General features: G+C 37.8%; 6 protein-coding genes across 10 annotated transcripts; 3 read left to right on the forward strand and 3 right to left on the reverse strand.

Moving 5' to 3' along the window:
• Nucleotides 1-92: 92 nt before the first annotated feature.
• Nucleotides 93-2,171, reverse strand: Nup37 (nuclear pore complex protein Nup37). Of its 2 annotated transcripts, XM_076436043.1 has the most exons (5): nucleotides 1,637-2,171; nucleotides 1,250-1,561; nucleotides 924-1,121; nucleotides 467-837; nucleotides 93-404 (listed from the first exon to the last, which is right to left on the reverse strand). In XM_076436043.1, exons 2-5 carry the CDS (start codon nucleotides 1,397-1,399, stop codon nucleotides 152-154), a joined length of 972 nt encoding a protein of 323 aa, XP_076292158.1. In that variant the 5' UTR covers nucleotides 1,400-1,561; nucleotides 1,637-2,171; the 3' UTR covers nucleotides 93-151. The 2 variants fall into 2 exon arrangements, with proteins under 2 accessions (XP_076292158.1, XP_076292157.1); XM_076436042.1 differs by having other exon boundaries at nucleotides 1,250-2,171.
• Ranbp21 (exportin-5-like protein Ranbp21) lies at nucleotides 1,663-9,753 on the forward strand. 2 transcript variants are annotated; one of them, XM_076436013.1, is made up of 9 exons: nucleotides 1,663-1,956; nucleotides 2,949-3,649; nucleotides 3,713-4,030; nucleotides 4,089-5,492; nucleotides 5,562-5,816; nucleotides 5,890-6,013; nucleotides 6,094-6,430; nucleotides 6,519-6,888; nucleotides 6,962-9,753. In XM_076436013.1, the coding sequence occupies exons 2-9, from the start codon at nucleotides 2,963-2,965 to the stop codon at nucleotides 7,121-7,123; spliced, it is 3,657 nt and encodes a 1,218-aa protein (XP_076292128.1). In that variant the 5' UTR covers nucleotides 1,663-1,956; nucleotides 2,949-2,962; the 3' UTR covers nucleotides 7,124-9,753. The 2 variants fall into 2 exon arrangements, with proteins under 2 accessions (XP_076292128.1, XP_076292129.1); XM_076436014.1 differs by lacking the exon at nucleotides 1,663-1,956 and adding an exon at nucleotides 1,986-2,101.
• Nucleotides 9,754-9,795: 42 nt separating this feature from the next.
• On the reverse strand, nucleotides 9,796-17,166 carry Ac13e (Adenylyl cyclase 13E). Of its 2 annotated transcripts, XM_076435998.1 has the most exons (8): nucleotides 16,812-17,166; nucleotides 16,144-16,443; nucleotides 14,661-16,057; nucleotides 14,328-14,582; nucleotides 13,498-13,949; nucleotides 13,259-13,414; nucleotides 12,698-12,897; nucleotides 9,796-12,615 (listed from the first exon to the last, which is right to left on the reverse strand). In XM_076435998.1, the coding sequence occupies exons 2-8, from the start codon at nucleotides 16,431-16,433 to the stop codon at nucleotides 10,965-10,967; spliced, it is 4,401 nt and encodes a 1,466-aa protein (XP_076292113.1). In that variant the 5' UTR covers nucleotides 16,434-16,443; nucleotides 16,812-17,166; the 3' UTR covers nucleotides 9,796-10,964. The 2 variants fall into 2 exon arrangements, with proteins under 2 accessions (XP_076292113.1, XP_076292114.1); XM_076435999.1 differs by lacking the exon at nucleotides 16,812-17,166 and having other exon boundaries at nucleotides 14,661-15,593; nucleotides 16,144-16,283.
• A 575-nt stretch (nucleotides 17,167-17,741) lies between these two features.
• Taf12 (TATA-box binding protein associated factor 12) lies at nucleotides 17,742-19,005 on the forward strand. Its single transcript, XM_076436046.1, has 3 exons — nucleotides 17,742-18,169; nucleotides 18,237-18,429; nucleotides 18,496-19,005. The coding sequence occupies exons 1-3, from the start codon at nucleotides 17,900-17,902 to the stop codon at nucleotides 18,621-18,623; spliced, it is 591 nt and encodes a 196-aa protein (XP_076292161.1). The 5' UTR covers nucleotides 17,742-17,899; the 3' UTR covers nucleotides 18,624-19,005.
• Nucleotides 19,006-19,329: 324 nt separating this feature from the next.
• On the forward strand, nucleotides 19,330-23,816 carry LOC143214682 (E3 ubiquitin-protein ligase ZNF598). Of its 2 annotated transcripts, none has more exons than XM_076436017.1 (3): nucleotides 19,330-19,508; nucleotides 19,898-20,329; nucleotides 20,577-23,816. In XM_076436017.1, exons 2-3 carry the CDS (start codon nucleotides 19,916-19,918, stop codon nucleotides 22,950-22,952), a joined length of 2,790 nt encoding a protein of 929 aa, XP_076292132.1. In that variant the 5' UTR covers nucleotides 19,330-19,508; nucleotides 19,898-19,915; the 3' UTR covers nucleotides 22,953-23,816. The 2 variants fall into 2 exon arrangements, with proteins under 2 accessions (XP_076292132.1, XP_076292133.1); XM_076436018.1 differs by lacking the exon at nucleotides 19,330-19,508 and adding an exon at nucleotides 19,550-19,571.
• An 80-nt stretch (nucleotides 23,817-23,896) lies between these two features.
• On the reverse strand, nucleotides 23,897-25,585 carry Arf102f (ADP-ribosylation factor 2). Its single transcript, XM_076436049.1, has one exon. It carries the CDS (start codon nucleotides 25,136-25,138, stop codon nucleotides 24,596-24,598), a length of 543 nt encoding a protein of 180 aa, XP_076292164.1. The 5' UTR covers nucleotides 25,139-25,585; the 3' UTR covers nucleotides 23,897-24,595.
• Nucleotides 25,586-27,683: the final 2,098 nt, after the last annotated feature.

Genomic DNA, 27,683 nt, shown 5'->3' on the forward strand with positions numbered 1-27,683 from the left:
ATCTTGTCTCGACAATATATTTCATTCTCTACAGCGATCAGAAAAATACGATTTTTATTTATATTAATTATTGTAAGTTTTACAAAATATCATTTTGTTTTCAACTGTTAAGAGATAATATAGTTCCCGATAAAATATGACTTTACCATCTTCAGCTCGCGCTTACTCTCCAAAAACGAATTTCTCTATCGCTTGCAGCACAAATGTATGGCAACTTATAATGCCACGTTATTCCGCCTATTAACTTAACTTGACCGCAGAGTATTTCTTGATCGGACTTTAGATTCCTTACTTTTAATAAATTGTCTGGCTTGCCAATGGTTGCTACTAAATGATCGTAAGCTGGAGAAAATTTCACTATTAATCCACCTTCGATATGAGGGGGACTCGATTCATGAGGTAAACTAGAAAAAGAAGAATATACATTAATTGTTAATATTAATTCAGTTAGATTAATTTGCATTACCTGAATTTTGATACTTTGATGTCCCATAGAAGCAACTTTCCAGCAGCCATACCAGCTATTTTAAATGGATTAGATCCCCAATCAACTGACATTAAAGGTACAACATCTGCGTCTAGAGACATAATTGCTTGTTGACTTCGTATATCGTACATGTGAATCAGACCATTCTTTTCTCCCACAAGGAGTTTGCCAGGTTTTTCACTGTGAAACTGTATAGTCATTCCAGGTGATGTTAAATACATTGTAGAAATACACCTTCCTTCCTCGTTTACTGCCCAAAGCTTACACGTGTAGTCGTCGGACACGGAAGCCAATATTTTTCCTTCGGTATCATAACAAATTGAGTTTACGTAATCTTTATGTCCTTCCATCTTGCATTATGAAAGAAAAATTATTATTCAAAATAAATATAATCATTTTATATTATGTATTCGTCGATAATCGTTTACTTTTTTACCTCCCATATTGTACTATCAGATGTGTTACTACAATATAATCTTATTTTAAAATCAGACCCAGCAACGCTGAATGTCAACACCTTCGATACCACGCTTAAACAAGTTTCTGGACTCCAAGCGATGGCGTGAGGCCTGGTATTGTGACTGAATGTTCTATAACGACTGTACGTAAAATCATCCACTGTCTCATCCTCCTCCTAAATACGTGTACATAATAATTATCATCCGTTCGATTCTCTGAATGAAAAATATATTCAATTGTGCACAATTCTGAACTGAGTTATCTCTGTTTCAGACGGTCAATAAACGCGCAAGAAATCTTTACCTGAAACTTAATAGTACCGATGACAATTTCCTCGGCAAGAGCGATGCAGATCAAATTTTGCGACCATTCGTACGGCGACAAAGCGACGCAATATATTTGCTTCGAAAATTTCAATTCAAACGTAGACGGTGCGGTCAGACCCTCGTCCATCCTTTTATTTGTATTCTCGTTCTCGCAATACAAGTAGTACACTATTTATTATTCAGTGTTCAAATACGAAGGATTGCCGGCATAACCTCCAAAATTGCACGAAGAGAGCTCACTCTACATAAATAAATAGCGATTCTCTCGATAGAAGTCTAGGCAATTTTTCTATGAACGGTAAATGAACAATCAATAATATCAACTTCCATTTACCAATTCGTTTGTAATAGAATGATTTCGTACATCGTAATGCTGCAATCGGTAATCGTAATTTCGTATAAACATAAAAGAACATGCAAGCATCGCGAGGTGAGGTTAGGTTGAATTCAAATGATCTATGTAGAGGGCAGTAGGTATTTTACGTATGGTATATGTAATCGTTCAACGTGCCGCGTATCTCTCGGGAACGATATTTCTTCTACTAAGTACAAGACCAGCATTTATGCACGCTGCAAATTTTTGATTCCTGGATCAACAATCAGATATGAATTGACAGATCGTATTGGCAGAAATCTTGCCAAGCTGTATCCTCGATCTGCCTCGATCCACGATCGCGTTACAAGGTGAGTTACCTTCTGTCAAGGCATGCCAAGGCATGCTGACCAGGACATGCTGTGCACACTTCGCAAGCTGCTTCACCTCGTGTTTGCCTTTTTAATTACATGATTTCATATCATCTACGTGTTACACAAATTTCCACTGTTTCACGTAAGCTTAACATAACACGCACGATACACCGATACTTTTTACCGAAATACGTTTACCCTCGTAAGCTTGTCTCCAGTTTTGAATTTTTTAAAGAAACCAGCGTTATTTCGTGAATTTCTCGAGTTCTTTGTACTCTCTGCAATGTTTTCTGTCGTTCAACAACTCCAAACGTACCATTTATAAATATTACACTTTGACAAACAACAGAAAACTTTATTTAATTGAGATATATAATATTTACAAAAGTGCTCGGCCTCGGAAAAGGGAAGAGGTTTTATCGTTTGCAGTGGAAATTGATAAATCAATGATATCTCTTATACGCATGTTACACAAACTAAATATTTGACTATCGTTTTGTCATTTAACCATAGCACTGCAGAGACATAGGTCAGTCAACATTTGTGTATTTAAAATGTTGTGGTCATACATCTCAGCGTATAGTATAATTATCAACATTTGTGCACAAGGCTGTGAATCTATATTGTAGTCACACATCTCGTTATGTTTATTATCGATATTCTTTTTCGTTCAAGTTAGAAGAAGAAACATTTAGATGCTACAAACTTATCAGATTGCGGATCTTTGTGCATTTATGAAGAAATTAGTTGGATGAAATATAAAACACTAATAGATCAGGAAGATTCGAGAATATTGTAATGTTTTTTTTAACGTAACAAAGTCGTTAAGGGATGAAATCAATTTTTATTTTGCATAAAGATCCCCAGTCTACTTATAATTTATGCGTCATGTAATTATAACCAGCAGAAATAAAACTTACGAATATATTGGTAATTGGAACTGTCTGATAAAAGATTGTAATGCACCGTTACACGTTAATCTGTTACAGTGTACTAGGTAGGGATGGAGTTTGGTGTAGGCGATGTCGCCCAAATATCAGGAGAGCTTGCTCAAGTGGTCGAAGTGATGATGTCACCAAACGTACCGCAGCAACAACGTTTGGAAATGTATAACGCTTGCGAACGTTTCAAAGAATCTTCTCCTTTATGCGCACAATGCGGACTGTATCTAGCACAAAAATCCCTGAACAGAAGTTCTGTAGTTCGTCATTTTGGTCTGCAGCTGATGGAGCACTGTATTAAATATCGATGGACTCAAATATCTCAATCAGAAAAGATCTTTATAAAGGAAAATGCGATGAAACTGCTTCAGGAAGGTACAGAGCCGTTGTTGCAAGAGGAGGCTCATATTAAGGATGCATTGTCTCGGGTCGTGGTGGAAATGATCAAACGGGAATGGCCACAACAATGGCCTACTCTGCTCGCCGAACTTAGCCAAGCATGTACGAGAGGGGAAAGTCAAACCGAACTAGTTCTTCTTGTGTTTCTAAGGCTGGTGGAAGATGTTGCGCTTTTGCAAACCTTAGAGTCTAATCAGAGGAGGAAGGACATCTATCAAGCGCTTAACACGAATATGGCTGAGATTTTTAGCTTTTTTTTAAGATTGATGGAACAACATTTCTCAGAGATTCAGAAGAAGAGTAGTTTAGGTTGTACCTCTGAGGCGGCTGCGCATAGCAAAGTTGTACAGGTGTGTTCGACGTAAACATATTCAATTAAAGTAGAGCTATATTCAATTATCTTTATTTGATAGGTAGTGTTGTCTACTCTGACTGGATTTGTAGAGTGGATTTCGATAAATCATGTCATGGCAGAAGATGGTAGATTATTGCAGATATTGTGTCTCCTGTTGGGAGATCCGATATTTCAATGTTCGGCTGGCGAATGCTTGTTACAAATTGTGAATCGTAAGGGGAAAGCCGAAGATAGGAAACAGCTAATGATACTGTTTTCCGAAGATGCTCTGAGATATATTTATGCAGCTGCGACTGCTGTACCACCTGTGACTGGGTCAAACGAGTTTATTAACTCTTCGAATAATCATTATTTGTTTTTGAAGAAGCTCACTCAGGTAAATATTATAAATGATTCTACACATTATTAAGAAACTGATTATACAATAAATTCAGGTGTTAACCGGAATGGCAACTCAACTTTGTGCGCTGTGGGGTAAAGACGACGGTTCGAGCATTAGACCGGCACACCTTAACATATTCTTGGACACGGTGATGACTTTTACTATGTCTTCGAGTCTGACACTGATACACATGGCCAACGCAATCTGGATAATGCTCTTCAAACACGAACAAATAAAGCAGGATCCATTGTTGCTGACATACATACCGAAATATGTAGAAAGTACAGCTCCGAAGTTGATAAAGGTTGCATATCCGCATGGTGGACAGAGCAATGGAATGAGTTCTTATTGTCTGGCCGATTACGACTCCGAAGAAGAATTTAATGTGTTCCTTCATCGATTCAGGACTGATTTATTGGAAGTATTTCGACAGGCGACAATGGTAGCGCCGTTAGTAACGTTTACCTATGTGCAACAGTGGTTAACGGCTAAGATAACGAAAGGCATGGCAGATCTTCGATACAAAAGCGACCAAAATGATCCGCAGTATCTGGAATGGGAAGCTCTCGCACAAGCTTTGGATTCTGTTGTATCTAAAATACTTCTGATCAACGAACGTCCAAGCGTGCAAACTGGCTTACAACTATTGGAATTATGTCTTGGCTACTCTCCGCAAGATCCTTGGTTGCTGTCAGCCTTGCTCTCTTGCATTAGCGCCCTTTTCGTGTTCCTATCTATGTCGAGTGGTTCGATGGCTATGCCTGGAGTAGCTATCCTGCCGAGAGTACTAGAGAAGATCTTCGCAGCTCTGGTATTTGAAGCACCCGGTGAAACGAAGGGTACTCGATCTAGAGCAGCGAAGAACGTTAGACGACATGCAGCTAGTCTCATGGTCAAGATCAGTTTAAAATATCCATTGTTGCTACTTCCAGTTTTCGAACAGATACATACGATGGTTCGCGGCTTGGCTAGAGAACCTAGTTCCTTGTCCAAGATGGAGACAATCACATTGTACGCAGCGTTGCTACTGATCTCCAATCACTTCTGCGATTACGAAAGGCAAACTAGATTCGTCGCAGAGGTAATTAGCGAAGCATCGACAAAGTTTATTGCTCTCGGAGCCGAAGCGTTCAAAGGTCCGCTGGAACTAATGAGATTCATAGGATTAGACAGACCGCCGGTCGAGAACATGTCTGAAGATCCGGCTGGTCAAAATCGAAGTGACTTAATGATTTGCATTTTTACGATACTGAGCGTTGTAAAACGGTGTTCGATCCCGGACGATCCGGATCGCGCTGCGAGAGGTAGTTTTGTCGCTGCGCTCAGCGAGAGCGGAAATCCGGTATATAGAAATCCTGCCACGCCTCATGTAATTCCACTTTTGCCTACGCTCTTCGCGATGCTCAGGGTAATGAATGCTTTGTTCACCCCTGCAGCATTGGCAGCTTTGTCCGAGGTAAAGACACGATTGATAAACTTTTCGTGTCACTTAAATACAAGACGGTATAATAAATCTTACTTTTAGGGATACAAAAGCGCTCACGAATTACTAGAATCGGAGAAAGCGAGTTTATTAGGTTTGAACGTAACAAATGACAACGCCTCTGAACCTGATCAATCTTCGAGCAACGCGTTGGTTCGGATGCAATCGTTTCTTAGTACTATTCACGATCAGTGCTATCACATGTTGGGTAGCGGTTGCCATATGATCGGGAGAGACTTTTATCAATTGCCCGGTTTAGCACCAGCGCTTATCAACTCAGTCTTTTCGAATATGGAGGTAATCTTTTATTGGTTTCGTTTGTAAAATGTCGGGGAAAGTATATTCGCATAATTTTATTGGTCGATTTCAGATGATTCCAGACTACAGATTACGACCTATCATACGTGTCTTCATGAAGCCATTTATATATTCCTGCCCTCCTGCATTCTACGAAAGTGTTCTGGTACCTGTACTGGCTCACGTTTCTACGCATAGTAATCTATCATCTTCTTTTATCTTTCTGTTCTCAGGTACGATTTAAACATTTTTTAAAATTTTAACTGTGTGTTTACAGTGTGCCAAAGATTAAGTGCCAAGTGGCAATATATTGCACATCTTTACGAATCCGGCGGTTTGGATGAAGAGAATACCGACACCCAAGAAGTTATCGCTGACATGTTAAACCGAAACTTAACCAGAGATTTTGTAGATGTATTGAAGGTGGCTCTTGTCGGAGGTGCAGCTAGCGATGCGACACCTCCGGATACAATGGACCAAGAGATGGGAGGAATGGCTATAGATCCTCCAACATCTCGTGGCAATAGTATAGTCGCGGAAGTCGTCAGTGAATTGGGTACCGTTGTTCTTCGACATCCGTCAACGTGTCATAGCGTTGTCTTATGCGTTTTAGGGTAACCAACACTTCTAGCGTACTAATTTTTACCTGCAACCTTCCTTGCGAGTACGAATTCTCGTCCTAATAATTCCTATTGTTTTCAGAGCTTTGACTTGGAACGACTCGAATGCCAGTTTGAAAGCTACAATGTTAACGGGGCCAGTTGTTCGAGCATTAGCGGTCGATGGTAGTCTGACACCTGCTATGGCCGCGCACATTATGGTAGCTATACTTCAAGGCTTACAGCTTCATGGTCAACACGAGGCTAATCAGGGATCGCTCGTGACTTTGGGTACACAAGTTTATGAATGTTTGCGACCGAAATTCCCGAATATTATCGAGGTAATGCAAAAGATTCCGGGAGTGAATCCTACAGACTTGCAACGTTTCGACGAGAAGATGGCCGTAGTTAGTACTAAAGGAAATAAAGTTGAGAAAGGGAAGAAGGATCTTTTCAAAAAGATTACGAACCAGGTAAAATTGCACGAAACAATTTCTCAGAGTATAAATATTCTATATTACATATTTCTCTGTGTGTGTGTTACAGCTAATCGGTCGAAGCGTCGGTCAGTTATTCCGCAAGGAAGTTAAGATAGACAATTTACCGCGGATAGAAGTTTTTGGGAAATCGCAACAAATACGCGTCGACGATATCTCGAACAATGCGACCGATACTGGCATTACAGCTTTATTCGCAGGACCTACGTAGCAAAAACTACATTTAGGTGACCATATCACGAACACCTGGTCAGAATTAATAAATAACAATAAGCCATCGTGAAAGCGACTTCCTACAAAGCGAAGAGATTGAATTATATAAATAAGAGAATCCTGTACCGAAAATAAGATGTCATAGAAATAAGTTTCCTTCGAGACGTTCTTTTTTTTTTGTTTAATTATTCGTGAGGTTGAACGTGTGCATACAGTCTGGAAATAACTCGGCGGTTACATACAGCGAAGCTACACAAATGTATGTATACGTGTCGCGGATAGAAAATAAAATTGAAATGATTACGCTTACGCACGCGTTCAACTTCAATTGTGAATAGTTCGTAAAAAAAAAATCTAACGCTACTATTTATGAGAATGATCTTATTTTTGGTTTCGGGATTTGAACTACAGGTATACAAACTACATTTTGTTCGATGGGTATCTAGAGGTGCAAGCGTGCGAGAGTGTGTATGTGTCTGTGTGTGTATGCGTGGTGTGCTGATGTACACATCTTGTAACATAAGAAAAGACGTTCGTCGATAAAGAACAATATGCAACAAATTCCGATCGAAGAAATGATAAAACAAAACGGTACCGGAGCCGAAATGAATTGAGCAATTATATATATATATATATTACGTTGCACGCATTTATTTCTATTCTTTTTTTCTCATTTACAATTAAAATCTCTTACAACAACGTGAAACAACAGCATCGTTTTGTAAAACAATAGTTCGCTATGATTAATATATAATACAGAGATATGCTGATTCATACAAAACAATTTTTTACAATTTCATATAAAAAGATATGTATGCAAAAGATCATTTATAATATCGTTCTCGGAACAAGCGAAACGTGTACAATTTTTTGGCACTTTTTAAAAGCGCTGTTACAATACAACATTTTGAATCAATATTTGTGTTCTAAATCGTATGTCGATGTTTTTAGGAGATTATGCTACTTAAAACAAAGAAGAAAATATACAAACACCATTCATTACGCGTATTCAATCATTATTTTTATATTAAATGCAGATTTTATTTCAAGTTCGTGAGAATGTGGCATTCCACATTTGCTGGCATTTTTTTAAACGTTTAGTTATCGATTGAAAATGTAATATTTTCGTATTTTATCATCACTAATTTTAGAGTTACTTTTTAATTAGTTGTATTATTCGTGAGAATTAGCACTCGAACTATCGCGAGAAACTTGGATTAGCACTTTGTAATACGATTGCCATCATATATTGACTACGACACTATAGTGACATTGTACACGAAATCATGAATATTACTATAATTATAGTCACTTTATATATGCGACAATCATCACAAGTGGTATTCAAGCGTCGAAAGATATTACAAAAGATTATCACAATAGAGACTGTGTTGTTTTAAAAAAAAAAGGAATTATACAATAATAGATATACAGAGATTGAAAAATTACGATATCTTTTTCTAGATATGTTATTGATGTATTTGAAAAGTTTCAAGTATCGATACGCTCGATATTAAAGTACGTTATACGTGGCCATGCTGCCTGTCGTATCGAAAATTCTATTTACTTTTCATTAAAATGCTCGAAGAATTATATCTCGTCTTAAAATACTAGAAAATTTTTTAAACAGAATTTTATATATAATTAAATCTTTTCTCATGTCCAATGTAAATGTATATAAAAGTTGAGATTCATACTCGTTTTGGTATAAGTACAAATGGAATCAAAAAACATGGAAGGGATTTTCTGTACCCCTATATAGACAGCTTTTAGAATATGATTGCAGTTAAAATACCAAAAGAAATTTCAATTTAAGAAAAAAACAAAAAATATCATTTTATACACATTTCTTTATCAATACCTTAGAAAAAATAAATATTAGGTAAAAAAAAATCTGATGGAATGCTAATTTATGAAACACGCCTTTATTCTTTTGACACGATAATCATTATTTGCATCACAAACATAATTTGCTTCTATCATGTATAGTTCAACTGGAACAGAGAATATTGTGGAATCACTGACAATGAGTACTATATATTTTTGAGAATTATAGCAACCCTAAAACAGGTTTTCTTTTCGCGTTCTAATCTCAAGCACGTAAAAATTCAATAAAAAAATAATCCAGAATTGTGTCCACTCAATTATAGTGTAACAATATCATCAAATTATCAAAGTCCCAGATGTTATCGGTTCGATGCAATTATTGAAGAAAATAAGACATCAAATTAGCTGAGATTTTAGCCCGATGTGTATTGTGTTTTTAATCGCTTAAATTCTTAATGGCCCTGTTCTTATTAAAATACTCGATTAAAAAATACGCCGTGAAGTTAAATAAAAATTTGTTGATCTCACTAAAATCATTCTGTGAAACTCGAGGTACTTCGTTATGACACTTTGTCGACACTTCGAAAGCGACTTGACTCTTTTTCCAAATCCTATATAGTTTACAGTATAAATTATTCCGATTAATTATTCGCGTCGATGAAAACAACCAAACTGTACAATATCTTATTGAAAACCGGAGGAATAAACTTCGTACACGAGATAACAAAAGCAGTTATCGAATAAGTCACACATTTAGTAGGAACTGTCGACGATGACCATAATCCTGGTCATGCATTCGTTCATTCGCTCGTTTCGTTCATACAGAAAGCACACAACCAACAATTATGCGTACTATTTATCTCGATAAATGTGTATATATATATAGCACTGTATAAAGGAAATTTCTCGTAATTTTAAGACGAATCTGATTTTGTACTTTGTAAAGGTAGATTTTGGTAGATCTCTCGCATTTGATGCTCTTAAATTACATTAAAAAAATACAGTGAACATTTCTCGTTAGGAATAAATATATGTTTAATAAGCGAGCAAAATTGTAGAGCGAGGTCGTATGTTTTTGTTTTTTCGCTTGTAACGTTGGATTCATCGCGAATTTATACAAATTCATTATCAGTAAACAGCGGATCTTTATGCAAAATAAAAACTTGCTATCTGAATTGCAACGAACAGGAGTGAAGTGGAAATTTATTTTCTTTTTTGATATATATTTAATAGAGTGAAAATAATGTAACATTTGTAAATTTTTCTAATGGTTTTAGTTTTTTAAATTACACCTACCATTTAAATTACCACCATTTTCGTCATAAATACATCCAATCCGCTGTCTATTCATTAGTAAATCGGGAAAAAGATCGTACGCTTGGTGTACGCGAAGTGTAACGTAAAATTGCGAAATGCGGGTAGACAATAAGTCATCGTTAGGCGTTCGAGACGTATAGCTTTTTAACAGTGGCGGGTTTTAACGCTAAGCGGCCGCAGGGGCCCCGGGATATCGTAGGGCCCCGAATTTCGCAGCATTCATTGTTTTTACAAGAAAATTCAATTTATTTACAAAAGATTAAAAACAACTTTCTCCATTTTCACTTCTGAATTATGCTTATTTTCAATACCATGAACGTTATAATAGGCTACTATATGTTAAAGACTAAAATTTGTTTTTTTTTTTATGTAAAAGACCAAAATTTTCACCGCTTGGGGCCTCCACTTGACTTGAGCCGTCACTGCTTTTTTAAGGAAGTAGATTCAATTTTCCAGGATTGCAAGGGTCCGGGATATGCCTTCTGATTTCTGAATAATGCAAAGATGGGGGTTTTCAGTAGTGAAAAGCGCTAGATAAAAGATCAATCTAGGCCGTGATCGCCCTCAAACGTAATTAATTTGTTTATGCTTCCGAGTAATGCAAATTAGCGGTTTTGACTACTAAAATGCCCCATCTTTGAATGATTGAGAAATAAGAACGCATCCCTCGCAATCCTGGAGACGAGTCTAGCCCCTTAAGCGCTCGTCGATGCGTTATTAATATCATCCTTTTTCCTTATTAATAAAAACACATCCATATTATCTTTCCCCTTAACATAAACTTGGCCGCGCGGTTCGAACTCGTATCGTTCCGACAGAACATCGAGCGAGTTCTTGGCTACCTGTATCCTTCCGGCGACTCCTGTGGAGTCCATTCTAGATGCAATATTTACAGCGTCGCCCCAAATATCATAATACAATTTTGTAGCACCGATCACGCCGGCGGTAACGTCGCCATAATTAAAACCGATCCTCAAGATCAATTTGAAGCCTAGCAAATCTTTATTGAAGTCGTTTATCACTTTATGCATCGCCATAGCAAAGTCGATCAATTGGAAAAGATGCGTTTGCTCATGCTCGCTTTGCTGCCTAACTTGCGGATTCAATCCGCTCGCTGCCATAAACGTGCTACCGATGGTTTTGATCTTCTCCACGTTCGAGAACTCCGGCTTCTCCAAAAGCTCGTCGAAATCACCGATAAGCTCGTTCAGCACCCGCAGATATTCTTTACCGCCCAGATAAGACTCGTCGTAGAGCTCGTTGAAGTTCACTATACTCGCAAAAATGATTCCCACGGTCTTCGGATTCTGCGAATATTTCGCGGTGGTTTTCAACTGATCGGCTACGTATTTCGGTATGATATTGTGCAACAGCCAATCGGCCTGGTTCTTCATCGATTGTACGCGACTCTTATCCCGCGCCGCCACCGCGTTCCCGTGGAAGCTTAACCGGTAGCTGATCTCGAATTCCCGATTTAAAAACCAAACTAACAACAGCAATAGTATCATGTCTAAAAAAATTTCCGAATTGTACAGTCGTTCGTTGTATCTCGTTTCCACCTCTCGTTGTCTCATTAATATAGTTCTATACTCGTGAATCAGAGTTAGAGTATTGTCGAACACTTCTTTCGCAACCGTTCCACCAATACGTTGATCCTCTAAAGACTGTAGATAACGCAGCGATTCGTTGACGGATTGATTGCCGTGATGTTGATCGTACGATACGTGAGTTATAACCAGACAGAAGAACAACATGCCCATGAACGTTACCAAGAAGTTCTTCATCCAACAGTTCAGCTGCGTGAAGTTGCAAAAGTGTACCAGACCGACGAAGATCAGGTATCCGTAATAGTACTCGAAGTTGTTCAAGTTATGCAAATCGCTGCACGTGTAGTTGAGCAGAATCGAAGTAATTGGTAAACCAACGAGAATCGCACCACAAATATGCCAAGGATACCATTGCGAGAAGAATTGAAATATCTTTTGCATGAACGTCGCGTGAACCATGTCCGGGTACAAAAGCTGACGGACGCAGAGCGACACCGCGATTATTTGGATCGTGGTCGCGCATACTAGAAAGATCAGATAGTATAGCGTCGGCTCGCAAAGCAACAACAGCGAGGCCGACACGGCAGTGAACACCAACGCCGATATCAAAATATCAAAATACGTGTTAAACCTTGAGGTAGCCAGTGTGGGCGGATTACCACTGATACATTCGTTCACCTTGTGAGCGTTCTCCCTGTATTCCTTCTCCATCTCCTTGTTCTTGAAGAATAGTGTCACGCTAGACAACGGCGGCTTCACGAAGTACGATCGTTGGGAAGTTACATTATCTTGAACGCACCTTTACCATGAAAAATAAAAACGATACAAGGTCATATCGCTGTTTCTTACAACATGCAAAACGAGATTTTAACGTAAGTCACCTGATTAATTGTAGATCCGACTGTTTTCTCAGCTTATGAAAACACGCACCGAAAGTATCTGTCACTGCCGGAGGAAACGGATACGGTGGTACCGAAGACGATGGCTCCTGAACAGAGTTCAACGTCGAACTAGAAGTATAATAGCCACTCACTCTGTGCGCCAGTAAGTCTCCCTGAGCCATACCGTTCATCAAAAATAACTAGAACATGAGAGTTAACTTGTAGCTCATCTGCGTTGTTACTAGAATGCGGATCTTTGTGCTCAGAAAATAGGTAGAATACAAAGTTCGACAGAATTGAGTAGGATTTTTATTTATTTCAGATCTGCGAAGGCTACTACTGTTCGAAATAAGATTCTATGTTATTCCGTTTTCTTAACTTTCGGTTACTTGCCCTCCGTGATCCATGTAACTGGTCACATGGAACTTTATGCGACTCCGACATAAATAAACTTCTTTTAACATTAAATTTAAAGTTAAAACGTGAAAGAGTTCGTCTAGAAAAATTAAAAATTGCACAAACATCCGCTGTCTAGTCGTTGCGTTTCTAAGATAACAATACCTGCTGCTGTATACTGCTACGTCTACTGTTACTTCTGATTCCAGAATCTTTTCTACTACACATCGAAGAGGCACGACTGAGTGGCTCTTGACCAGATAATAAAGGACTAGAAGGTACAGGGTTCGGATCCATTTCAATGTCATTCTGAGACGTATTCTGTAAAGAAATAGAACTTATATATACGAATGAGACAAGACGATCTAATATTGTAGAGAAAACTTTCTATCGACGTGATCGACCTGCCTAAATCCGTTACGATCTTCGTACGATTGAGATTCGGTTTTCGATCGATCGACAATGATTGCTTTGGCTTCTTCCATTTCTAACGGTGTCATCTCTTCCGTAGTTCGTTGTCTCTGCAAGTATTTCCACGGTTTGGTTCGTGACTTTTTCTTGCCGTAACTAGCCACAGATATTGGACTTTTATTCACGTTCTCCTTCTCATCGCCGATATCGGTATCACCGTTCTCAGAATCTAGAATACTCGGCAAAGAGTTCGCTTTCATTCTATAATTACTCGTGTTCGTAACCATATGAAGATAGTGATTTTTCGATCTATAAGGATTATTGCAAGAGGCCAAGCGATGCCGTGTCTGCATCAAAGGAGATATACTTTTCGGAGGAATAATACTACTTATGAATTGACTGGTGAAATCTGACTTTCGACTTTTGATGAAGTATGTCTTTATACCTAGAACAAGAACATTTACTCTTTATCCTATCATCAGAAACTACATACACCGTTGTTTTTAGTAATACAAGAAAATGTTTGTGACGGAAATGTTGAAATGTGACGGAGAAATTTTTTTCTCTAGGTGATATTTTCCGATATTTCAAGGTCATCGTCGTTCTTTTTTAATGGAACGACGTATTTTGCTTAGTGTAATATCACCTTCGAAGGAATTATTCTTCAGAAAGAGCATAACTTAACGTACAAAGACCATGTTCATGCTTACCGTACTCTGAAAGATTTTCTTGTATTACTAAAAACAACGGAGATACTTTTGGTGTAAGTCTTAGGTTCTCTTCACCCTATATATATATTCTTCATCTTAAACAAATTATATACCGTTTATCAGATCTCCTTCTTCCGTAATGTATTGATCATTCAGAAAACTCAACGTGTTTTCGCTTAAATGAACTCTTCCTGGTTTTCCTGTGCTTTCCAACTTATTCGCCAACGTCACATCGTTAGACCAAACATCGAATTTAAATCTTTTGGTACCAACAATTCCGCAGAGCACAGTCCCAGTGTGTACTCCGACTCTCATATTAACTCCCTCTCTTCTCTCTACATCGAACTGTTTTATAGCTTCTATCATAGCTGTTAAAGAATATGCATAAATTATTTGGTAGCTACGTACATCATCTTTTGGAAACATTTGAAAAGAAGATAAATTACCCAATCCCATTTCGATGCAACATTTTGCATGATCGAGTCTCGGCTCTGGACATCCGCTTACGCAATAATAACAGTCTCCCAACGTAGAAATTTTCTCGCAACCGTGGTCTTCGCACAAATCATCGAATCTCTCGAATAAATCGTTTAAAATGCCTACCAATTCTTCTGCGCTCTTGTTAGAACTCATTCGGGTGAATCCCACAATGTCAGCGAATAAAATACTAACATTTTCCATCGAATGCATATTGAAAGGGCGGAACAGCGAACGTATATCCGTATTATTCGACGGTATAGAGCCTTTCTTCAAAGAGTCCTCACGGTCCCTTTCACGCTCGCTTTCTTCCATTAACCAGGCCGCGACTTTCGGCGGCATCACCGAATGTATCATTTTCTCTTTAAGTTGCTTTTCCATTTCTAGTTGACGCCAGACTAACAGTGATTGGCCAACCTTCATAAATGTACCGCGCATTCTTACAAAAGTCATTATTAAAATATGTATACCTATCAAATGAATGCAGACTTGCATTAGGATTCTTATTCCAAGACTGGTAGAAAAATAATGATCGTCTGTGAACGAACGACTGGATATGTTGCTACTTAAAAAATAACTGGACATTTCGTCGGTTTTACGAGGCAATATATTCTCTCCCAATACTGAGATTGTACTGTTCGCTCCTTTGGGAATCAAGTCGTTGGTAGAAGCATTAACATTCGCTAATGTTGATATTATGCTGGAATTAAAGTTTCTCAAAACGTTCGTATTGTTTAAAGCTTCGGACAATCTTCCGATTATAGTCTCTTTAATAATAGGCAACTTCAGTTCTGTTTCTGATAACAGTTTCGAACCTTCGGATAATGGTACAGCTTTCGTACTAGCCATTGTGTATTCGTTGTGCATCACATTCGTGATATAATCTAGCGCAGTATTGTTTCCTGCAGAGTTAATCGTTAAATTATATTTGCTAAAGAACCTTTGTCTTGCGGTTTTTGTACCATATAGGTAGGCAGTCAAGAATTCGAATAGAAAGGAATAAACTGTCGATATACCGACGCAAACATACAATGGCATTGGCAATACAGTGTAAATCAGTAACAGAATCTCCGAGCACAATGCGAAATGTCCGACTAGAGTTAAGCCATCTATGTACGGCGGTACTATCGCAAGAAACACTAATGATAAGATGCAAAGCATAAACGCAACTCCTAATGAAATTTGTAGAAAGTAGGCTTTATAGTGATCCGTATGCGTTAGATAAAAGACTGCCGATACCATAGTTCCAATAATCGTGAATACTACTGCTATGGCTTGCCATGTTGTAGTATTATATTCTGTTCCGATTATAACAAAGTATGCCAACCACGATAAAGAAACCAATAAAATATATGTTAGGGCATATCTGAAAGATATACAGAAAATATGTAATACATTAAAAGTCTCTCTCTCTCTCTCTAAAAGAAATTGTGCAATTATTGTGCTACATACCGGAATCTTAATCTAATTTGCGGAAAGGCACTTCTTTTAAATTGTTCTTCAAGTATTTCTGAATCGAATTTCGGATTCCACCAAGACCTTGGTGCTGCACGCTCGAATGGTACCGGAAGGCTAATTCCACAACATCCGACACCTTCACTGCTATGCGCCAAAAACGTTTGTATATACGGCGCTAAGGATATATGAATTTCATCTGCAGCACCTTCGCTATCGTCTTTAGCTCTCGTGAAACTAACAGACGAGCTACGCTTTCGATTTAAAGGAGGAGTCATATTCGACATTCAAATAATACTAGAAACAAATGTTATTTTAATTTGTATTGTTTACTGGAAGAACAGACGGTTTTACAACTTAATTGTGAAATGGGAAATTAATGTATAATAAGAACGAGGTACGCGAAAATCTATATATTGCAAAACTGATTTTAAAGAATTGTTACTTCACCGAATTCGAATTCAAGACATTTAATTATTCATAATATAATTGAAATTGGTGTTTCCATTTTAAAGATAATTTAGCAGTATAGTGGATATTAGGCTGATCCAATTACGATCAAGGTAGTTATAGAATATTTATTTCAAATGACAGCGTGTTTCTTAACTTAATTTACAGCGGATGATACTGTTATAAAATATATATGTATATATGCAGCTACATACGTTGATTCTTTTGACAGAGAAAGTTACAGCCGGTTAATTCGCTTGATCACTGGCGAAATCGCCACAAAACTAAGGAAATCATCATCCCCGCTGACATCGGAGATTCTTCGCTTAATCAGCTTGCTTTGAAAAATGTCATTTTTGTTTGTCGACTTGTTTGCGTGGCGTTCGCAACGTTCCTCAGCGAAACGATTAGGCCTTTTAACCACCAAAAACTAAAACCAATTCGTTGCAATAGATTTACAATTGTATAATATTAAAAATTTCCATTCAAACGTTTCGAATTTTCTCTTCTGTAATGCACCATAGCCATCTTGAATCTGTCGATGACAGCGCCCACGAATAGGAATCGGGATTTACCATACCAATGATGAGTTGTACTTGTACTGGCAGTCACGGGATGGACAATTTTTCGCGCAAAGTTCAAAATACATGTAATTGTTTCTCAAATATTCACTGTGATTCATCGTCAGAGGGCTGTGATCGATTTCAATGTTTGCATATTCTCGAACGCAGTTTTTTTAAAATATATATGGTCTGAATTTTCATTCAATTGATACATTGTTCATCTGAATTGCTTTATTCGTATCTTTCGTAAATATTGAACATACATCAGTGAATTTTTCAATTCAAATGGTCAAATTCTTTTATTAGGTCGGAAGGAAAGTTCTGTAATATTTGAAAGAAAACATTTAAATTAATTTATAAAAATTCAATGATATAGTTTCCATTATTTGTAACAACTTCAATTCCTGTTTCTCAATCATTCACTAGCAACATGTGTTTTTCGTTCACAAGCAAAATCACCTGCTTATTTCAAATTTAACTTTCCCTCCAATCGATTGGAAGAATGGATAATCGAGGTATGAAGGATCGATTGAAAAAATCGATCATAAAGAATCGAATTGGAATCGAACATCGAACATGCCTACCTGATGCTTACTTCATATTGCGGACTACGTATTTAGTATTTAGTAATTACAGTGGAGTCGCGGTCTCCATAATAAATGGCTGTATTTTGCAGGTTACAAAAATGCAAATTCATTGAACGATAGTAAAGAGAACCTAGTCATTGATGGGAATAAACGATGTCACAACAAACAGCTCTTATACAAACTACCAACGCAGGATCTGACATGACACCAGTACTTGGCAGCATACAATCAATTGGACCTAATACTCAAACAACAACTACAGTGCCTAATATCCAAAGTGGTAACACAGTAGTGCAGGTCTTACAACCTCAAACACAATCTCAACAATCTCCGTTCGTAACGCAATCACCGAAACAACAGGCTGCGCAGCAACCGTCGACGCAACAACAACAGCAACAAAGCTCCTTCAATGATTTTCCACAGGTTTGGATTTAGCTGCACATTGGATAGAATTTGCTTCGATCGAATTGTCAATTTAATTTGATTTCAGTTCTTAACTAAAACAAGATTACAAGATCTTGTGAAAGAAGTAGATCCAACGGAACAGCTGGACGAAGAAGTTGAGGAAATGCTTCTACAGTTAGCAGATGATTTTGTCGAGACAACTGTGAACGCTGCATGTTTATTAGCTAAACACAGACATGCTAATACCGTAGAAGTAAAAGATGTTCAATTACATTTAGGTAAGTTATACTTTAATATATGAATTGAATGAAAATCTAGACTATATCATTTTTATTAACTTTTAGAAAGGAACTGGAATATGTGGATTCCAGGTTTTGGCACAGATGAAGTACGTCCGTATAAACGAGCAACCGTCACAGAGGCACACAAACAGAGATTAGCTCTGATTCGAAAATCAATCAAAAAGTATTAGTCTTCCTGTACAGTTTACTAACATATACATTTTACTTCTGATGACATGTGTCACCAATATATGAACCAGTTTCCGAAGATTCCCATAAGTAACTAATAAAAACCCAGCAATTCTCATCCTTGAAATCAGTTTCCAATTCTTCGATCGCCAGAAATGATTCTTAAACATGTTGCAGATATACGTAAAAAGAAATAGAAAGTATAAATTATGTGTTCTTCTTGCAATGTATAGCTTTAAGTCTGTATAAGGTAATGTTAACATTAAAAAATAATTGGTATAGTAGCAGCAAATAGAATAGTTTTTGACATTTGTAATTTTTGTGTGATATTCTAACTGTACATAGGTTTTATTCATTTGAAATATAAACGAACTTTGTCAATAATCGGAAAATGTTCCTTAAGATTCTCTAGTATTAGATTATACTATATTTTGCGTAACATAAAAAATTGGCAGATTACGATTACTTATTTCTGTTACTAGTCTGTTTTTAATTTTGCTCATAGTTGCTCATTGCTCATAGTAAAAATTTCTCGTGATTTCTCGACAAAATGATAGTTATTTTTTCTACCGACAATGTCGGTTCTTCCCGAAAATTTACGGACGGAACAGGACGGAAATTCGCCGTTCGCGGAAATGAAATTGGTAGCTACTATATATAGGTTCATATCAGTTCATATCACTAGTCCGTCTAGTTATTCTTTGATTTAGCAATGACTGTATGCAACACGCGAAACCGGAACCTGCTTGCTCATCGAGCTGAATTGAGCTGAATTCATCAAACCAACTATACACACCATAGTCTAGTATATAAATCGTGATAACCTTTTTCTTTCAGGGACATCCTGTGAAATTTAACCATCTGCTTACTAGAAGATATTCCAGACGGTATTATTACTTCTTTGTCAGATTGTTTTCACAAAGACGATTCCCTCGAGACATAATAAAATAGTATTTGCACATTTATTATTTTCTAAAATACAAACAGTTCGTTTCCACACAAAAATTCGTTCTGTTCGGGTTGTTTCGGTTTAGTGTGAAGAATTGTATGAACTTGCACGTCTTTATCAGTAAAAAAAGATTACGTTAAATAGACTCTTGTACGCGATCGTATTATGTTCTGCATATTTCAATAAAAATACATTCTCGAAAACTGTGTAACGTTTAACAGCGATCTACGCTCGCTACTAATAGTTATAATTATATTTTTGTGAAATCGTAAATTTTGCAACATTGTTCGGGTAGAGTATTGATAAGCAGAAATTTATTTTTGACAGGAAACATTGATAAGAAGGATGTCTGCCAGCAATGATAGTACGAATACCAACACCTGTGTTGTGTGTTACAAAAATGTTGATATTTATAGCATCGGTATGTGCGAACATCCTGTATGTTATGAATGCAGCACTCGAATGAGGGTACTCTGCTGTCAAAACGAGTGTCCGATTTGTCGTCAAGATCTACCGAAGGTGGTATTCACCAAAGAGATCAAACCGTTTTGCAATTTACGAAAAGGCAATTTGATGGACACACGGTACAACATTTACTTCGACTCGCCGAATATTCAAAGTAAATTCAACGATCTGTTGGCTAATAGCTGTAACATTTGTAAAGAGAGACCTGCGTTCAATGATTTTAATCACTTGAAAGATCACATGAGACAACGACACGAGCTACATTACTGTGATCTCTGTGTAGATAACTTAAAGGTATATTTACGTTAATCCTGTGGTTGCAAGGAAAAACGCCGCATGTCACAATTTCGAAAAACTTGAGTTCACGCATTAATTGAACTTTCTAGTATAGAATTCATTAGCGATCAAAACTTTAAACGGCGATATCTCAAAAGTGAAAGTACGTGACATACGGCATTCTTCCTGATGACCATACAGAACTTAGCTGCGTTCGAAAACTATTCAATATATCGCAGAGCTTAATATACTTTCTGTGCAACAGATATTTTCCCAAGAGAGGCGTTGTTATACGAGGCCTGATCTTGCGCAGCATAGAAGGAAAGGAGATATCGACGACAAAAGCCACAAAGGACATCCGTTATGTGAATTTTGTGATCAACGTTACATGGATAACGACGAACTATTTAGACATTTAAGACGCGATCATTTGTACTGTCACTTTTGCGATACAGATGGTTTGCATCAGTATTACAGCTCCTATGACTATCTCAGAGAGCATTTCAGACAGGAGCATTACTTATGCGAGGAGGGAATGTGCGCCGAGGAGAAATTTACGAGTGTGTTTAGAACTGATATAGATCTTAAAGCGCATAAAGCGAATGTACATAGTAAACAGTTGAGCAAAGCTGCTGCGAAGCAGGCACGAACGTTGGAGTTAGAATTTACTCTAGCTCCGCGAGGTGATAATCGAATGAACAGAAGAGGAATGCTAGGTCCGTCGACTTCCAGGAATTCGAGAGATTATAGTAGTAGAGATTATAGTAGTAGAGACTATAATAGTAGAGACTACAATAGTAGGGACTACAATAGTAGAGACTATAATAGTAGAGACTATAACAGTAGAGACTATAATCTCAGAGAGTATCAACAAACTGTAATGCCAAGCAGTTCAAATGTTTTTGTAACGAACAACGAACCTACTTTTGTAAGGCAGCCATCGGTAGACGTGCAGAGCACCGAAGAATTTCCAACGCTGGGCAATGCTACACCGGTTGTGCCTACCATAAATCAAAGTAAAGGTAGGGGCAACGTAACGATTCGTAGCACTATACGACCTCAGCCTTTAGCTGTTACCGATGAGAATTTCCCAGCGTTGGGATTAGAAGCAGCAAGCATTTCGAAAACTGTTAACTTTAGCGTATCCAGTGGTAATGCTTTGGGACCGAGCAATCAATCTCAAAAGGGTACAACTTCCAATGTATCTATCCAAGTAAATCACGATGCCAATGGGACCGTTACTACCAAAGTTTCAGGTCCTAACATTAGAATTCGACCCGGAAAACTTTCAATGGAGTCCGACTTCCCTGCGTTATGTAACGCGGAGCCATCAACTAGTAATAATAATTCAGCTCAGTGGAAGGAAGTTTTGCAATGGACATGTTCGAAGTCAGCGTCAACATCTGCACCGAAACCTAAGAAGGTTGCATCACCGCCGTTAGTACCGTCCCCACCACCTATTCGATCCGGAGAAGACTTTCCTACGTTGTCAAAGTCATCCAAATCGAAGAAGCAATCGACAATTACAGTAGTACCTTCCTGGGGTCAACCACAGAGTTCTAATAATAGTAATAACGTGAAAACAACTACCGATCTAACGAAAGGGAAAACAAAGAAGAAAAAAGTCAAACAAAATCCTAGCACTAATAGCAACGATACCAGTAGCTCGAGGACAAATGTAAATACTGTTGTTGTAAAGAAAGATAAAAATTCATCTAGCGCGAGTACCGTAGATGCTACGCAGTCAAGTTCCCGATCTGCACAAAGTACAGATAATAGTGAAAACTCGTCGAAGAATATAAACGTACAACAACCGAAAGAGGCAGAGCAAACTGCCAAGAAAGAAAAGAAAAAGCATAAAAGCTCGGATAACCAGACGATTGTAAATACCAATACCGATAACAATACCTCAAACGGAGTTCAAAGAAAGCGTACCGAATTGAAGATAGATAGTTTAAATTCTACCAACAGAAACGTTCATCATTCAGAAGATTTTCCAGCTTTAGGTACCAGTGGTGCCAAGCCACCGGGTTTCACAAATCCACCGCCTGGATTTGGAACAACGACTCCTCCACCTCCTGGTTTCTGTATAAATTACAATAGCATGGATAAAATAAATAGTAGTAACGGATTAACTTTTACGAACAGTTCCGGGGAGAGTTATTCTATTTTACCAAACGATAATAAGAACAACGGTGCCTACAGTTACGTACGTTCTCCTGATTTTCAAAAACGGAACAAATGCCTTGTGGCAAAGGTCAACGAAGTTTTAATGGAACAAGAGGAGATGCAACAAGAGTTTCGATACATAAGTGGATTGTTTCGCCAAGGAATGTGCAACGCACAAGATTATTATAGACATTGTCGCGAGGTAATGGGTCACAGTGCTTTCGAGAGCGTGTTCCCAGAACTTTTGGTTCTTCTGCCCGATATCGAGAAACAACAGGAATTGTACACTGTCCATGAAAAGGAAAGCGGTAACAAGATCAAAGGTCTAGAGATTTGTGCAACTTGCAATCAAGTTTTGAAAAGTGGTTTTGATTTTCGAACACACATGACTAGTCACACATTAGAGAATCATTTTCCAGCACTCGGTAAATCCAGTGTGCAGCTTCAAAAGAATTCTTGGGTACGTAAATGAGTATATGTGTTCCTTCTTTAGTTAACTTACAATCTCTGCCAAGATACTATAAGATGTGAATAAAGAAACTATGCCGAACGAATTATTTTTGTGAACGGTGTATCAGTGTAATATAATTATTAACTCGAAGTTACAATATATGGTACATAATTCCAACGATCAGTTCTTAGTAGAAAAAGTTCGTTTTTTTTTGTTTTTTTTTCTTTTGTAAGAAACCTGAAGTACTCAGTCGGTTGTAATACTTGTTTCTTTGACATTAAAATCGTTCAATGTCTAACATTTTATGTATCCAAGATGATTGTAATTTTATAGACTGTGACCACTGATGCACTTTAAGTTTTCTCGTTTAATTCGAAAAACAGACTTTGATCGATTGCCATATCATATTTGGTATTTGTTCAATGACTTATCTGATTGCTGCCTGAAATAAAAATAACTTTGTTACGAAACGATTGTACTAATAATTTTACAAACTACGCGTATAACAAAAAAGAAGTCAATATTTCTCTGTACGATAACAAAACTTTGCGTATATTTAATTTAACGTGCGCAAAACGCGTGATAAGTAAGATATATTCGTACACGAATCTTGTACCGAGATATTGTAATTGATGCCCTATTTCGCCACGCATTCAACTTACACTGTATATATTACTCGTAAGTGGACAAAATACGTTTCTGTAATTTATTCATTGTGCTTTACGGAATAGAAGTAAAATAGAAACTCTATGGTGCGTCAAAGATATAACACCGCATATTAACAAATTATTTGATACATTATATAATATACAGTTCATGCAGTGATAATGTACTGTTTTGTACTATAATAAAGTTATACATTGAGTTACACGATAAGACTAGAAATGGAATTTTTGTTACCCGTTTTTTCGAACCGATTCGATTAGAAACATAGTAGGTAGCGATGGTAGAAGATAAATATGAAATTTATCGTTTATTTTACACATTTATTTCTAACTTTTCTTTTATCGTCTAAACATGTGATACTTTACAATACAAATCATTATCTTTACGAAAAACGAACGACTTAATATATTCTTCATGGAACGTAGTTAAAGATAAAAGATTCTTTTAATATTTATTCTTAGAACTTACTGTGTATCGTTAACTCTATAAATCGATTATTTACTCGAAAGACAGGACTGTAGAAACATTACGTTAATTATTTTCACCTTGCTACATAGGTATAAAATGTAAACAACATTCAAAAATATAGAAGTCCACTAATACCTTCTCCCATAATATAGCAGACATCGTTAGTAATATTGAACTGAAAATAATACTCGTATACTTTGTCAAATAAAAACGACTAGTGTACTGAAATCAATGTAGAAACACTTCTTGTTTATTTCCAACTAAATAGTACACTGTTTTGTTAAGTAAACTTATGGAACTCTACCATACTGGTCTCGATTAAGAATTTCATGTGTAAACTGTACGATCGTCGAGTCAGTCAAGTTACTCTATTGCTCATAATAGTTCCTCCTTAGAAATTAGAATCACAGCGGTGTTGAATCGTACACGTAGTGCGTAATCTGACAAAAACGGAGAATGCATCCTGTCTTCTACATCCATGTTCAATGAGTAAATTGTTCGTGAAGATAATTGTTAACGACGGTGGTTTATCACTTTTTAGCTAATTCATTACTCAACCAGTCGAGCCCTTCGTATAGTCCGTGGCCTTGCGTAGCGCAAGTGCTTTGGATGTACCAATGACGTCCACGTAATGAGTTAAGTCCTAGTTTATCTGTGAGCTCTGCTGCCGACATAGCGTTTGGTAGATCTTGTTTATTCGCGAAGACCAGAAGAACAGCGTCCCGCAGTTCGTCTTCTTTTAACATATTAGCTAATTCACGTTCTGCCTCTCCGATACGCTCACGGTCGTTGCTATCAACTACGTAAATCAGACCTTCTGTATTTTGGAAATAGTGTCTCCACAACGGTCTGATTTTATCCTGACCACCAACATCCCAAACCGTGAAACATATATTCCTGTATTCAACGGTCTCGACGTTGAAACCAATAGTAGGTATTGTTGTGACAATTTCACCGAGTTTCAACTTATATAGTATGGTTGTTTTTCCAGCAGCATCCAAGCCAACCATTAATATTCTCATTTGCTTTTTACCAAAGAGCCGGGTGAATACACTGCTGATCGTTAGGCCCATTTTTGTTTGATCTGATACCAAATGTTCGTACCGTTCAGATTATTTATCTTCTCGTTTGATATCAATTTTTCTTACGGCACTCACTACTGCGTTCCGTCGATAGGATAATGTATCGCATCAGAATCCAATACTTGTGTTTTGTAGGATTTTAACGCTCTGTCGACGTTTCTGACAATGTCGTTAAAACACACCTTACAGACAATAGTAGCGCAAACGTCATCTCACGGCAGATTATTGTTCCGGAAATAGTTGGCAAAATTGACCACGCACGCCAACTTTTATTTATATAAAAATACCGAGAACTGATCGTATCGGGATAGAAGTTCGGAAATATAGAACAACGAACGAGTATCCTTTGAAATTATTCTTGATATTAATTTATCGTTAAAACTGGTTAAAACTTATGAGATGGAAAACACTGGGAAAATGAGCAAAGTGGTTTTCATGTGATACAGCGTAGCAGCCAATGCACTTTACGTGCATTCGGGCGCGGTATTTGAATGTTGCATCGTATAACTCGGAACTAAAAATTGTAATTATAATTTATGTGTAGACTAAGGATGTTTATGCAATTATCAATTTTTGTAGACGAACTTCAAGAAAGTGGAATAAAATAGAATCTTATTTTCGGTGGTAGAGTAGCCTTTTTAGATCTGAAATAAATTAAAATCGTACTAAATTCTGTCATATTTTATATACTAACATTTTCTGAAAATTTTCAAAAGCTGTAATTAGATAAAGATCCGCAGTTTATTTATGTGCATTGTGATCAAAAGATGAAAAAAACCGATAAATTTAGATCTTGTGCGAATATTTGAAATTGTTGTTCCCGGTACAGTGCTGCCCTATAGCACCGACGAGGTACTTTATGGGAGTTCGTGTCACCCGACTATTTCGGTGTTCTCTTACGCCCTCTAAGATATATTCTGACTGGAGTGAGAAACAGAAGGCCATCGACATGATCTCGTCGGTGCAGAAGGCTACTGAGGAGATTCTCGTCGGTGAGAAGGCAAATCGTCACGGAACCATATTGATCATCATGAATTGTTACATTCTGTGCCGAGCAGATATTTCAGACGATGTTGGTTTCAATATTAAAAGCAAAACTCAAGGACAAAGAATTCCTAGAAATATATTATTGAAGCATAATTTTAGGAAAATCAACAATTCCTATTTCAAATTTTATACGAGACACCTCAGTTTGTAATTTCAAAACATTTCATAAACGAGAATTATTACCTTTCACTTTTTTATACATAAATGTTCCAAGAATCGATCTGGACAGAAATATTTTGAAAAGACTTTACTTTTTTGAATAAATTAATGCGTGCGAATGTTCATGGTTTAAAAGTTATTCTATATTTCGAGTTTTATTGTCTATTTTTACGAAAAATTTAGATGGCAAGGTGGTCAAGGGAGTGCTCGTTAACATCGTTAGTAAAAGGAATTGTTATAAATATTAAACAGCCAGAAATAATAAATTTATCTGTGAATTGTATCGAATAAATGAATGCGTGCGAATGTTATGGTTTAAAAGTTATTCCGTATCACGAAAACTATTAGCCACTTTGACTAAAAAATTAGGTGGTCAGATAGCCAAGGGATTGCTTGTGGACATCGCTGTAAAATAGAATTGTTATAAACATTAACCAGCTGGAAATAATAAATTTATCAATAATTGTCACGGCGATCGACATCGATCGATATTCGGCGGAGTGGGGGGCGCCGCTCGAGCTCGGCGGCTCGGCGAGAGCTCTCCGTCAGTCAGTCAGTCGGGGCGGGGGGACCAGGACGTGCTGTGGGACCAGGAGCGCCAGGAGAACCGAGGGAGGTCCCTCAGGGGCTCACTCACGGATGCGGCCGTGAGTGAGTACGGGGAGTCGCGTCCCCGGGGGTTACCCGAATCGCCTATAGGCCGCACCCGAGCAAGTCGAGTAATTATTGTCTTAAATTCACGTTACTCGTTTTCTTGATTCCGACACAGCTTTCTGCTGTGTCGGACCTTGCTTGTATGTACCAGACCGGTTGGAGCCGGTAGTCGGCGTCGATACATTGAGAGGGGTGGTTCATTGAGACCTGTTCACTCGTATTGCCATTCTCTCTGTTCGTAATCCTACCCACGTTACCTCAATGCATTGCGTTGCCTGGTGGCAGGTAGTTGGCAGAGAAATTCTCTGTTCGTCATCCTACCCACGTTACCTCAATGCATTGCGTTGCCTGGTGGCAGGTAGTTGGCAGCGAGATGGTGTTACGTTTGAACACTTCTCACTGTCCATTCCTCTTGGTGAGGACACGTCGGGTATCGGCTCTGACCGGAGCTGCATTGCAAGCATTGTACGCGCCGCGTCACCTTCGAACCAGAGCCTTCTGCTCTGGTTCGCTCTTATTTTTTACTTTGAAAGAATCAGAGCCTTCTGCCTGATTCGCCTTCGATCCCCCCTGGATCGGAGACTTCTTCTCCGATTCACACCTTTTGCTCCGCGATAATTGCTCGACTTGCGTGCGTAATTTAGTATAAGTGCGTCATTGTAAGAAAGGGAGCCAG

The sequence above is a fragment of the Lasioglossum baleicum genome, chromosome 12 (genome assembly GCF_051020765.1).
Source record: "Lasioglossum baleicum chromosome 12, iyLasBale1, whole genome shotgun sequence".
In the NCBI taxonomy this organism is placed as follows: Eukaryota; Metazoa; Arthropoda; class Insecta; order Hymenoptera; family Halictidae; genus Lasioglossum; species Lasioglossum baleicum.

Excerpts from the sequence above, each read along its gene's own strand:
- Nup37 (XM_076436043.1), bottom strand. The coding sequence starts at position 1,399 with ATGGACGAGGGTCTGACCGCACCGTCTACGTTTGAATTGAAATTTTCG. Across the intron at positions 1,122-1,249 it reads TCGGTACTATTAAGTTTCAG|GAGGAGGATGAGACAGTGGA; the intron begins GTAAAGATTTCT and ends ACACGTATTTAG. Across the intron at positions 405-466 it reads ATCAAAGTATCAAAATTCAG|TTTACCTCATGAATCGAGTC; the intron begins GTAATGCAAATT and ends TTCTTTTTCTAG.
- Ranbp21 (XM_076436013.1), top strand. The coding sequence starts at position 2,963 with ATGGAGTTTGGTGTAGGCGATGTCGCCCAAATATCAGGAGAGCTTGCT. Across the intron at positions 5,493-5,561 it reads CATTGGCAGCTTTGTCCGAG|GGATACAAAAGCGCTCACGA; the intron begins GTAAAGACACGA and ends TCTTACTTTTAG. Across the intron at positions 5,817-5,889 it reads CAGTCTTTTCGAATATGGAG|ATGATTCCAGACTACAGATT; the intron begins GTAATCTTTTAT and ends GGTCGATTTCAG.
- Ac13e (XM_076435998.1), bottom strand. The coding sequence starts at position 16,433 with ATGTCGAATATGACTCCTCCTTTAAATCGAAAGCGTAGCTCGTCTGTT. Across the intron at positions 16,058-16,143 it reads CAAATTAGATTAAGATTCCG|ATATGCCCTAACATATATTT; the intron begins GTATGTAGCACA and ends TATATCTTTCAG. Across the intron at positions 13,950-14,327 it reads AGAAGGAGATCTGATAAACG|GTATAAAGACATACTTCATC; the intron begins GTATATAATTTG and ends TTCTTGTTCTAG.
- Taf12 (XM_076436046.1), top strand. The coding sequence starts at position 17,900 with ATGTCACAACAAACAGCTCTTATACAAACTACCAACGCAGGATCTGAC. Across the intron at positions 18,170-18,236 it reads CCTTCAATGATTTTCCACAG|TTCTTAACTAAAACAAGATT; the intron begins GTTTGGATTTAG and ends ATTTGATTTCAG. Across the intron at positions 18,430-18,495 it reads AGATGTTCAATTACATTTAG|AAAGGAACTGGAATATGTGG; the intron begins GTAAGTTATACT and ends ATTAACTTTTAG.
- LOC143214682 (XM_076436017.1), top strand. The coding sequence starts at position 19,916 with ATGTCTGCCAGCAATGATAGTACGAATACCAACACCTGTGTTGTGTGT. Across the intron at positions 20,330-20,576 it reads TCTGTGTAGATAACTTAAAG|ATATTTTCCCAAGAGAGGCG; the intron begins GTATATTTACGT and ends TCTGTGCAACAG.
- Arf102f (XM_076436049.1), bottom strand. The coding sequence starts at position 25,138 with ATGGGCCTAACGATCAGCAGTGTATTCACCCGGCTCTTTGGTAAAAAG.